The sequence below is a fragment of the Cetorhinus maximus genome, chromosome 8, assembly GCF_964194155.1.
Source record: "Cetorhinus maximus chromosome 8, sCetMax3.hap1.1, whole genome shotgun sequence".
NCBI classification, from domain to species: domain Eukaryota; kingdom Metazoa; phylum Chordata; class Chondrichthyes; order Lamniformes; family Cetorhinidae; genus Cetorhinus; species Cetorhinus maximus.
Genome location: NC_135886.1, coordinates 12,891,546 through 12,904,096, shown reverse-complemented (window position 1 = coordinate 12,904,096; position 12,551 = coordinate 12,891,546). Strand labels below are relative to the sequence as shown.

At 46.8% G+C, this 12,551-nt stretch overlaps 1 protein-coding gene across 1 annotated transcript in view; it reads right to left on the bottom strand.

Moving 5' to 3' along the window:
* The window catches only part of LOC144683438 (protein phosphatase 1H-like), a 38,398-nt gene extending 31,143 nt beyond the window's left edge, over window positions 1-7,255 (bottom strand). The window contains exon 1 of the mRNA XM_078546450.1: window positions 6,931-7,255. Within this exon, the coding sequence (XP_078402576.1) occupies window positions 6,931-7,172 (242 nt within the window). The 5' untranslated portion in view covers window positions 7,173-7,255. The remainder of the gene's footprint in view (window positions 1-6,930) is intronic.
* Window positions 7,256-12,551: the final 5,296 nt, after the last annotated feature.

Below are 12,551 nucleotides of genomic sequence, written 5' to 3'. Positions count from 1 at the left end.
CACCCACCCCCCCTGCTATACACCCCATCTAATGTTCAGTCCCATTGCCGCTGTCACACTAACAAATTTCTACCCCAGCACGTTCTAAAGGAGGGATGGGCAATATATACCAGCCCTTGGCAGCAACATCCACATCCTATCAACAAATTTTTTAAAAAGACTTTTTTCTAATTCTTTGATGTAGGCATTGCCCATCCCTAACTGCCCTCAAACTGAGAGGTTTGCTAGGCCATTTCAGGGGGCAGTTGAGAGTCAACCACATTGCTGTGGGTCTGGAGTCACATGTAGGCCAGACCCAGGTAAGGTTGGCAAATTTCCTTCCCTAAAGAATATGGGTTTTTATAACAATCAACGATAGTTTCATGGTCACCATTACTGGGATTAAGCTTTTAATTCCAGGTTTTTATTAATTGAATTTAAATTCCACCAGAGGCCGTGGTGGGATTTGACCCCATGTCCCCAGAGCATTAGCCTGGGCTTCTGATCCAATGACATTACCACTACACCCACCATAGTGAACATAGGGAATGAACAGGAGAAAAAATTCTAAAAGGAATTTGCTGGCTCATGTACAGGTAGCAAACAGCACTTGTTCAGGCCTGTAAATTGTAGATGGTTACGGTGCTTTAATCGCATTTGTCAGCACGCAGGGGAAGTTCAATAGGTTGCAGTAACATCAGACAGAGGGCCCTAGCCAGCCCTGCACACATGGTAAACATTGTCCTATCAAAATGATCAGGGAAGTGGGATGGGTTCCGAATAGAAACAGAGCATGTGACGTACACTGATCTTTTCCTGATCTCGCCCCTTCAGGCATAAGCCTTGCTGGGTTGGCCAGTTTTCTTGAGCAGCAGCGCAGCCTGGATGTTGGGCAGGACCCCACCCTGAGCTATGGCGACCCCACCCAGCAGCCTGTTGAGCTCCTCGTCATTGCGGATGGCGAGCTGCGGGTGGCGGGGGATGATACGGGTCATCGTGTTGATCCGGGCTGCATTTCCGGCCAGCTTGAGGGTCTCGGCCATCAAGTATTCGAGGACAGTGGCCGGGTAGACAGGGGCTCGGGCGCCGACAGGCTCGGCACAGTAACCCTCGCGCAGCAGCCGGCGGATGCGGCCGACAGGGAACTGGAGACTGGCTCTGGAGGAATGAGTCTTGGCCTTGGCGCACCCTTTGCCTCCAGTTTTAACGCGGCCAGAGACCTTGTTGTTGCCTCTGCTGAAAGCCTTGTTTTAAGATGTAATTTATCCTTACTTAAGGAGCACTTGAGGAAACACAAGCAGCAGAGTCACAAGGGGAATGAACGGTGAAGGCATTTCACAGAGGCAAGAACAAGCTGACCATTGCAGTTATAACCAGAGCCTGCAGCTACAGTGTGGTCCTACTAACACACTCCTCTGTCATGTGAACTCCGTCTCTCACAGCTTTCTGCAATATCCAGGAACTAGGTTCACCACGAGCAACTGAAGTGTCTTCTCAGCACAAAATCCAATGTTTCGCTGTAAAGAATCCTGAGCCTAATCAAACCAAGGTCATCCCTCAGGCAAACTCCAATCATGGAGACTTGGCTTTGTAGATCGCTTTACTACGCTTCTCAAATATCTGAAATTGTTTCACAAACAGTGAACTGGCGTTGGTGGCAGGTGGTCAACATCCACATTCACACTAAGTCGCACTCAGCACTAACCATTCACCATCTCTCTTAACATCTCCATTGCTTTCTGGGTTGTCTGACCATCCGACTTCTAGTCTGGGGCTCATAATTCCGTCCAGCTAAATACAGAAGGGAAGTCCAAAGCCATCATCTCTAGCCCACACCCCACTCCTCCCCCCACACTATGAACTCCATCTCCTTCTTGATTGTCCGAGACTGAACTAGATAGTTCACAACCTCAGCGTCCTCTTGATCCCAAGAAGAGCTTCTGATCCCAGCCTCTCTCCATCACAAAGACTGCTTATTTCCACATCGCCACATTACTCAGCCCTGCCTCTGTCCCAGTCTGTTAACTACAGAAACCCTCATTCATCCCTTAGTCACCTCCAGACTTGCTTGTTTAGTCAGCATCCCATCCTCTTAACCTCAATAAGCTCTAATTCTTTCAAAATTGTGTGCATCCTGCATCACTTACTAATCATCCTGATCTTGCTGACTGACATTGACTCCTGATCCTGCAAATTTCCCATCCTAGTGTTGAAATCCCTCCATGGCCTTCCCTCCTCTATATCCTCCAGCCCCCATCACAGTCACTGTTCCACTGATCCTTTGTTCATCCTCCACTTCCTTCACACCACCATTGGCAGCCATCCCTCTAGCCATCTAGAACTAAGCTCTGACCAAAACTGTACACAGTACTCTAGGTGTGGTCTCACCAAATTCCCGAGCATTTGCAGCAAGACATCTTATACTCCAATGCTTTTGTAATACATGCCAACACACCATTTGCCTTCCTAATTATTTGTTTTACCTGCATGTTAAAAAATAGAAACATTTTAAAATTATTAACATGTCCCCCTCAAGTGACAATGTCACACGAGATGGGACATGTTGATAACAAACTCATAAAATGTATTAAATTTTTACAAAACGGTAATGAAACTTCATCCCGCCAGTGGATGAAGTTTCATTAGTAATCTACAGGCTGCTGGGGCTCCTGGCCTGCCCGCCAGCCTTAAGGTTGGCCGGGCAGGGCATTTAACTATCTTAATGAGCCTGTCAATGGCCTTAATTGGCCATTGACAGGTTGGCGGGCGGACAGCTGATTTCGCTGTCCGGCCGCATTCCTTAAGATTTAAATGGCCCGGGATGACGTCGGGGGTTCCTCCCAAAGTCATCCCGCGTCATTTTCCCCTCGATGAGCGGGCACCGCCCCCAAATTGCCGAGGGGAAAATCCTGGCCTTAATCTCTCTGACCACTAATATTTAATAGTTTTGCGCCATTCAAAAAATATTCTGTTTTCGATTCTTCCTGCCAAAGTGAATAACCTCACATTACCCCTATCTATATCCCACTGCAGATTCCTTAGGGGGACTTCCCAAAGAGTGGGCAGGTTGGCTCCATCCCCCATACCCACCCCATTTTCAAACCGGGCTTCTGAGGGTCCCTACTCCCAGAGGGCAGAAAGTTAAAATTCCTCCTCTCGCCATCTTGTGTCCTCCTCACAGTTCACTTTCCTTCCTAGCTTAGTACTGTCAGCAAATCGGAGCACAATACACTCAGTCCTTTCATCTAAGTCATTAATGTAGATTGTAAATAGCTGAGGCCCCGACACTGATCCTTGCAGCACCCCACTGTAACAGCCTGCCAACTGGAAAATGACCACTTATCCCCAGTCTCTGTTCTCTGTCTGGTAACCAATCCTCAATGTATAGGGTTTATTAACCCCATGAGCCCTTATGTTGTGTAACAAATTTCTTCACGGCACCTTGTCAATTGCCTTTAGAAATTCCAAATATACCACAGCTCCCTTTTATCCGCCTTGCTGGTTACAAAAATTTGATTAGGCTTGTCAAACAATTCCCCTTTCATTAAAAAATAACCTCTCTGACCAATCATTATGCTTTTCTCAGTCTTCTGTTACCACTTCCTTAATGGATTCCAGTATTTCACGTTTAGCAACAAAAAATTGCTTCATGTCCTTCCGAAAATCTACTCAATATACTTTGCCCCAGAATCTTATCCTTCCTCAGTTGCTCAGTGGAATTAGGGAAATGTCATAAATCCCATCCAATTGCAAGAAACACCAGCATCCGACATCCTAATCGATCAGATGTCCTTTCACCGTCCGACCTGAGAAAGGGCTTGGCACAAACACATTGCTCATGAAAATGCCTCAAACAATTATCTAAGTAGATCATTCAATGCAAATGGATTCTCGTGTCGGTCTCTCTGGGAACCAGTTCATCAGCCACGCCATTAACATTCTTTCCTCCTACACTCCACAGCCTATTAAAAATTCAAGATTGGCGTCAACATTCTGATTTATCTCATCTTCTGCTCCTGCACTTTTCAACCTCAGGGATGCTCAGGAATCCTGGCTTCATCCAGCTAGACCTGGCTCCATCACCAGTTTAATTTTAAACGCCTCGTGGAAATAACAGGAAGGCATTGAAACAATCACTTCAAAAACTTACCTCAAAGCACTATTACTTTCCCATTAATTATTGATTTTCCAAAATAGTTTCTTTATTTGTCTTACTCATTATCCATCTGCTAGTTGGGTCTGGGCGGGGGGGGGTCTAAAAAAAAGGGGGCTTTTCAGTCAGGTCTCTTTCCCTCCCCTCCTCCAATTTGGCGGGAGCCCCAATCCCTCCTGCTGCCCGGATGGAGTCTGAGGTTCCAGATATATCTTTAGTTAGAATAATGGGTTACTGTAAAAATGCAGGGTCCTGGCTCCGAAATGGCCTAGGAAGCCGATCGGCTCACCTTGCCAGCGATGCCTACATCCCAGGAAAGAATAGAGAGAGAAAAAAAAAACAATCACCCTTCATCTTCTTAAACACTCGGTTACCGCCCCGATAGTGAGAATGACTCATTACACTTAATGCTTCACCTCTGAATCAGGAGATCATGCGTTCAAATCCTGCTCCAGCACTGCAATGCGTAATCCAGTTGTAGTCGTGAGGCCTTTCCACACTATCAGAGGTGCTGGCACTCAGATGGGACATTAAACCAAGGCCCCGTATACCCTCTCGGGAGGTGGAAGAGAAAGATCCTGTGGCAACGTTCTAACAAGAGCAGGGGAACTCTCCCTGGGCCAATATTCATCCCTCAACCAACATCAGAAAAAAAACATAAGGAAAAGATAATTAATCTCATTGCTGCTTGTGGGATCTTGCTGTGCACTAAGCAGCTTCCGAGGAATTTCAAAGCGACTCACTCGACACAAAACGCAAAATGCGAGAAACCACCAGGCAAAAATGTCTTTATTTTCCCCTTTTCCTGTCTGTCAAAAGTCACAACACCAACCTTTTCAATAATGGTGATTAAAACCGGTGTGAACACCATCTGCTAATATTCACATTTCCAGTCTAATTCAAAAACATCAACAGTAAACACTACCCACCCCCCCATCTCTCTCTCTCTCAGAGCTGGCCACTGATAAGCAGGCCATTCAGCCCCTCGAGCCCATCCTCCCATTCCATTGGATCACGGTCTGGTGGCTACCTCAATTCCATTGCTCCATATCCCTTGATATCCTTAACCAACAAAAATCTTCCAGTCCCGCTCTTGAAAGCTCAGCATCCACAGCTTTTTTTTTTTGGTGGGCTGGGGGAGAAAAGAGTGTTTCAGATTTCCACCACCTTCTTGTGAAGAACTGCTGCCTGATTTCACCCCCGAAAATGCACCAAAAAACCCAGGCTGACATTTCAGTGCAACACTGAGGGAGAGTGCTGCTGCCCAGACAGAGGAGCCATCTTTCGGATGAGGCGTTAAACAGAGATGCTATCTGTCGCCTCAGGTAGACATATCCCATGATTATTTTGAAAAGCGCAGGGGTGGTGGGGGTGGGGTGTCTCCCTAGTGTCCTGGCTAAAATCCACCCCTCAGTCAACACTGCTAAAAACAAAAGAAATTCTCAGGTCATCTAACACATTGCTTTGTTTGTGGGATCTTGCTGTGCAATGTGGCTGCCACGTTTCCTTCATTACAACAGTGACTACACTTGAAGAGTGCTAAATTGGCTGTAAAACGTTTTGGGACGTCCTGAGGTCATAAAAAAAGACACAACAGAAATACAAGTTTGCTTTTTTTTCCTTGAACATCCAGGCTGTAGAGATGACGTCCCCTTCCTCTCAATTAACCACCACCAGAGAAAATAATTTCTCTCTATCCACTCATTCTAAACACCTCAATCAGAACACCCCCACAATCTTTTACACTCAAGGGAATACGAGCCAAGTATTTTCCTTATAACTGAACACTTTAATTCCCAGAGTTATTCCGCTGATTCTACACACACACACAGGCAGTTTCACTTTTCTTAAGGAACTAAACTTCACAGAAAATACTGACAAAAAAAAAGCTACCAATAGACATCGGGTAGCTTGTTTTTCTTACAGAATGATACAACGCTGAAGGAGGCCATTCAGCCCATCATGTGTGTGTCAACTCTTTGAAAGAGTTATCCAATTAATCCCACTCCCCCCCCCACCCCCGTTCTTTCCGGGTAATTTTAGAAAATGTCCCCCCTTCAAGTATTTATCCAATTCCCTGTTAACAGTTACTATTGAAACCCCCTCCAACACCCTCTCAGGTAGTACATTTCAGAGCATGGCTTAAAAAGAAATCTTTCCCTTTCTGCTTCTTCTGTCAACTACCTTCAGAAGTCTGGTTACTGACCCTCCTGCCTACAAACAGATATTCCCTACTTAGCCCATCAAAACCCATCCATGGTTATGAAGACCCTGATTAAACCATCCCTTAACCTTAATATAAAAACAAAAAGCTAAAAGGTACTGCGGATGCTGGAAATCCAAAACAAAAACAGAATTACCTGGAAAAACTCAGCAGGTCTGGCAGCATCGGTGGAGAAGAAAAGAGCTGACGTTTCGGGTCCACACGACCCTTCAACAGAACTGAAGTATAGTTAGGAGAGGGGTGAAATATAAGCTGGTTTAAGGTGGGGGGAGAGAGAAGTTGAGGGTGGGGTGGTTGTGGGGATAAGCAAGCAGTGATAGGAGCAGATAATCAAAAGATGTCACAGACAAAAGGATCAAAGAGGTGTTGAAGGTGGTATAACCTTCCCTGATCCAAGGAGAACAATCCCAGCTTCTCGAAACCTCTCCAGTGAAGGCATTCTGCCTAATTCTGAGAGGAAGTTTAATGCTGCTTTCTCTCCCTCTCCCTCTCTCTCTCTCTCGCCAATATTTTAAGAGAAGAAAATTCAATCAAAGCCACCCCTGAACTATCCTGAGTGTTGCTTTGGACTCACTCGGCGTATCCTGTATCCCAGGGCAGCAGCCTCTTCCTCCGCTTCCTCCTGTCCTGCCCGGAGAGCAGGACGGGTCTGCTGCTGTGATCCGCCGCTCGCTCAATCTCCTCCGGACCCAGCAACAGGAAAGCCGGGCGGGAGTACTTGAATTTGAGGCTGGACTCCGGGCAGCTGCCGGGGCTGAAGCTGGAAGCCGTGCCCCCGACCAGCTGGGCCACCGCTGCTTTCACCCGGCTGATCATCGTCCCGTCCGTCAGTCCGTCCGCCCGCGCGGCGGCGCAATCGCTGCGCAACTCCCGCTCCGCCCCATCTTGGTGAACAGGCGGGCGGGGGAAGCGGCGCTCGCTATTTACCTAACCCACCCTCTCCTGGTCTCCACCCAACAGCTCATCCCCCCCCCAGGGGGAGTGGGAAGAGGGTTAAATCTGGGGAGGGTGGGATATGTGGAGGAATTATGCAGAATGAGGAATATGGGGAAATGGAGGGAAAATATTGGGGGGGGAGGTGGGATGAAAGAAGAGAGCAGCTGAGAGGGGATATATGGGGAGCGCAAGTTAAGAGGAGGGGTAATAGGTTGGATGGGGTGAGGAGAGAGGTAGGGGTGAGGTGGGAAAATGAGGGGGAAGGGGGTTGAGGAGGAGAGGTAGATGTGGTGATATTAGGATATGAATGGATAGGTGTGTTGGGGTCAGGAGATGAGGAAATGGAGAGGGGAGGTGCTGGGACATGGGGTGGGAGTGAGTGGGTGAGTTTAGATAAGGGAGATGTGGGTGTGTGGAGGCTTTTAATTTATTTGTTCATGGGTTGTGGGCTTCATTGGCTGGGCCAGCATTTATTGCCCATCCCTAGTTGCCCTTGAGAAGATGGTGGTGAGCTGCCTTCTTGAACCGCTGCAGTCCATCTGGTGTAGGTACACCCACAGTGCTGTTAGGGAGGGAGTTCCAGGATTTTGACCCAGTGACAGTGAAGGAACGGCGATTTTTTTCCAAGTCAGGATGGTGAGTGGCTTGGAGAGGAACATCCAGGTAGTGGTGTTCCCCTGCATTTGCTGCCCTTGTCCTTCTAGATGGTAGTGGTCATGGGTTTGGAAGGTGCAATTGAAGGTGCTTTGTTGAGTTGCTGTAGTGCATCTTGTACACATTGGTACACACTGCTGCCACATGCATTGGTGGTGGAGGGAGTGAATGTTGAAGGTGGTGGATGTGATGCCAGTCAAGCGGCCTGCTTGTCCTGGATGGTGTCAGCTTCTTGAGTGAGTTGGAGCTGCACTCATCCAGGCAAGTGGAGAGTATTCCATCACACTCCTGTGTGACTGGTGTGGACTCCTGACTGTGTCTTGTAGATGGTGGACAGGCTTTGAGGATGGAGGTGAGTTACTCCCTGCAGAATTCCTAGTCTCTGGCCTGTTCTTATAGCCATGGTGTGTCTGGTCCAGTTCAGTTTCTGGTCAATGGTAGCCCCCAGGATGTTGATATTGTGGGATTCAACGATGATAATGCCATTGAGTGTTAAGGGGAGATGGGGTGGATTGGATGGGAGAAGGGACTAGGAGTTTGGGGTTGGGGAGTATGTGTGTGAAAGGGAAATGGATGTGAAGGGATGGGTGGATGGAAGATGGGAGGTGGGATGGGGATGAGAGCTCAGGAGGGGGTAGGGAGGCAGCAGTTGGGGGAAAAGGGGAGTGGAAGGGGCAGTGGGGAAGAGTGTAGGAAATGGGGAGGAGTGGAAAGATGGGGCTGTGGGGAAGAAGATGAGGGTGGAGATTGGAGCAGGAGGAGCAAGAGTTGGGGATAGGGATGGGGAGAGAGTTTTTGGGGTGTAGAGAGTGTGTTGTATTTGGAGGTGAGGGGAAAGGGGAGGATCAGGAGGGGAGGAGTAGAGGGATTGTTATGAGGAGAGTGGGGGAGGGAGCTAGGAGGGGAGATGAGAGTAGATGTGAGGGAACGGGAGGTGAGGGGAGGAGGGCGGAGAGAATAGGAGGATGGAAGCAGGAGGGGAAGGAACTGCATGTGGGAAGATGGAGGGAACTCTATTACCACCATTTCTAGACCAGTGGATCAGGACCATGATGGGCAGCCATGACATTGTATTTGAGGTTGTTTATGTTCCCCTTTTGAGTTCCCAGGCTGTTAAGTAGGGGCATCATTGCTTTACAGAATCAGATATCCCAACCACAATGTTTATGTTTGTCCCAACTAAGTATAAATGGTGAATTCTAGATTGTTCTTTGATTGCTGTCAGTGGGACACTGCCGTAGTGATGGGCATTTGGGATCAATGAAATCTTGTCATAAACAATCCTGAATTGTTTTTGTTGATTAGCTAGTTTTTACTGGAATTATTAAAGAGGAACCATTAAAGAAGTCAGTGTAAAGATCTCTCTGTCACATGCGGGAATTTCAAGCAGTTCTCATTTCTCTTTTTTATTTCTTGTTTCCGTTTTTGACTCTCTCCATATCTCCTAAAGATGCTGATCTTTGCTAAGGTATAACTCTTGTCATAGCCACCTCGACGCTCTGCCCATTTGCCATGTGTGAACTAGATAACAACAACCTGCATTTATATAGCATCTTAAATGTATTAAATCACCAACGCACTTCACATGGGTCATCAGACAGAAACTGAGAATAAGCCCCTTAAGGACACGCAATCAAAGATTTAGTCAAAGAGGTAGTGCCTTAGAGGAGAAAGAGAGAGGCAGAGAGTTAAGGGAGGGAATTCCAGAGCTTGGGACTCAGGCAGCTGAAGGTATGGCCCCCAACAGTGGAGCAATTAAAATCAGGAATGCTCAAGATGCCAGATTTGGAAAAACTGGGAGATCTCTCTGAGGTTTGTTGGGTGGGAGGAGGCTACAGAGATAGAGAGGAGCAAAGTTATGGAGAGATTTGAAAACTGAAGCTTTGTTGAACTGGGAGCCATTGTAACCTGCATTCACCGCCCACCCAGAAAGACAAAGACAGCAGGTACATGGGAATGCCACCACCTCCAAGTCCCTCTCCAAGTCACACACCATACCAAGCTGGAAATACATTGGCCATTCTTTCAGTATTACTGGGTCAAGAGTGCAAGAACTCCCTACCCAGCACCATCTTCACCACAAACTGCAGCAGTTCAAGATGGCAGCACACCACCACTTTCTGAAGGGCCATGAAAGATGACCAATAAATGCCATTCTTGCCACAATGGCTATACTACACTTCCAAAGTAAGTTTTGATGAGACAAGAGTATTTGGGCATTTTACTGAGCTCCCACTTCTCAATCCCCTTTTGTGGCATCAACAGTCAGTATTTTTCTCTCTTCCTCTCCCAAAGGCACTGCCTGTCGCTCGGGAACGTGTTACATGGAGACCAAACTGCCCACCAGAACGTTGCTAAAGTGGCCACTCTTCCTGCATGGGCTTAATCGGCTGCATATCCGACCATGGGGAGCATCACAGCTGAACCTAAACCTGTCCTTACTAGACATCTGCAGTCACACACACTGTAGCAGGAGGCACTGCAGCATTTATCAAGAGCAGGAACCCTTATCGAGTTTAACATCTGTAACCTGAAGGCCCTTAATTATAGTGGCTTAATTGCTGCTTCAACCAAAGTCAAATAACTCAATCTGGCTTGGATTTGAAATCTGTCTATTAGGCTCAGTAAAAAAGCAGGAAGTGCATCGAATTAAGAACTATAAGCAGACCTTTGGTTGTTTAGGTCTGATTCCAAAAGCAATGGCTGAATGTTCACTCTGTGCTCCATGCTGCCTGCCCTTGTGAAAGAGTCAAGTGACATCTGTCACTATCGTTCATTTAATCTTCATACTTTTTGTCTCTGCAGGAACTATAAACTTTGCACCTCATCTATAAAAGACTCCCCAAGACAGTGCGTGTCTCATATCTGTTCCTTTCTCTGTAACCTCCTCCAGCCCTACAACTTCTTCAATTCTGGCTTCTTGCACATCCCCTATTTTCAACGCTCCATCATTGCTGGCCATGTTTCAGCCACCTGGGCCTTAAACTCTGAAATTCCCTCCCTGAACCTCTCTGTCCCTCTCCCTCTCTCTCTCTTCCTTTAAGGCACTCCTTGAAATTCACCTCTGACCAAGCTTTTAGTAATTTGTTCTAATAGCTCTTTATGTGTCTCAGTGTCAAATTTTGTCTAACGATGCTTCTGTGAAGTATCTTGGGATGCTTTGTTACATCAAAGGAGCTATATAAATGTAAGTTGTTGGTTCTCAAAGTATGGCCTGTGAAGGTTCTCCAGGTGTTCTGTGGGCTGGTCCAAAATGCAAGTCACAGGCAACATCATGGTCAAGGCCACATGAGAGAACAAGCCAGAACCTTCATCCCTGCCGCTCACTCAGCACGAGTGATCATAAGCAATAACAATGTAGTTTTGTAAGCAAGATTTATGTAACTGCTGACTTTGTTTGACTAATATCATTGTACGATCAGCATTGAGGTCTTGTAGTGCAGAGGGTAATGTCCCTGCCTCTGAGCTAGAAGCTCTGGGGTTGCGTCCCATTCCAGGGCTATAGATGGTCCAAGGGTTCTCAATGATCCAGGGACTGATTTAAATTAAGTCTGTCAGGTTATTCCAAGTGCCAGTAATGAGAGTCTGATATGCTGGAGTCCATGTTCTCAGACAACATAGACAATGACGCAAAAGCTATAAGAGACCCAGCCTTACATTTTGGTGTAGGGCGGGCGATCAGCTCTCAACCTCCCCACATGGTGGTAAGTAGCCTCACTTTGTTCCCGTAGCCACAGGCCATGCCATCACTCCTCTTCCATGACATTTTCCCTCAACTACCATTAGCTTATCTTTCCACAGACTGCTGTCTTATGTGAAGAAGCATCTCATCAAACAAAAGCCAGTGGAAAGCTGGAGCATTCTTCTCCTGATGACCGTGGATGCTGACGATCAAATGAAATTCTCAAGACAGGAGGTCGAGAGATTTTTATTTGGATGATGAACAGAGTTGAGTTGATGTGCCCTCCCTCCCGATCCTGTGTTTCATTGTGCTGGAGAATGTAGATTCTATGAATCCTGCTAGTATCACCACGTGACTTTACCCTTTTCCTGTCACATGACTAATGTGTTGTGAAACACTGCAAACTGCTGTGTAAGCGTGTAATATTCTGTATTCATTGTAGCCACTCCTTGAACCAATCATCCATGTCGACATATTAGGCTCAGTGTATTAGAACAATGTTATTGCAGGAATATTTGCATGTCTTATCATATTTACATCTATTATTGTTGTTGACCGAGGTGGGTTTCATGTGTTTCTTAACCAGCCAAGATTCAAATTCATGGTTTACAAACTCTTCTGTATGGTGGAGTTGGGGTGGGGGGAATCACTTACAAATATTGACATAGCCCCAGACATCTCCTACAAATATTTAGGAACATAGGAAATAGGAGCAAGCGTAGGCCATTCAGCCCCTCGAGCCTGCTTCGCCATTCAATTAGATCATGGCTGATCTTCTAACTCAACACCATTTTCTGGCACTATCCCTATATCCCTTGATGCCTTTAATATCTAAAAGTCTGTTGGTCTCTATCTTGAACATACTCAATGACTGAGCCTCCACAGCCCTCCTGAGTAGAGAATTCCAAAGGTTCATCGTCCTC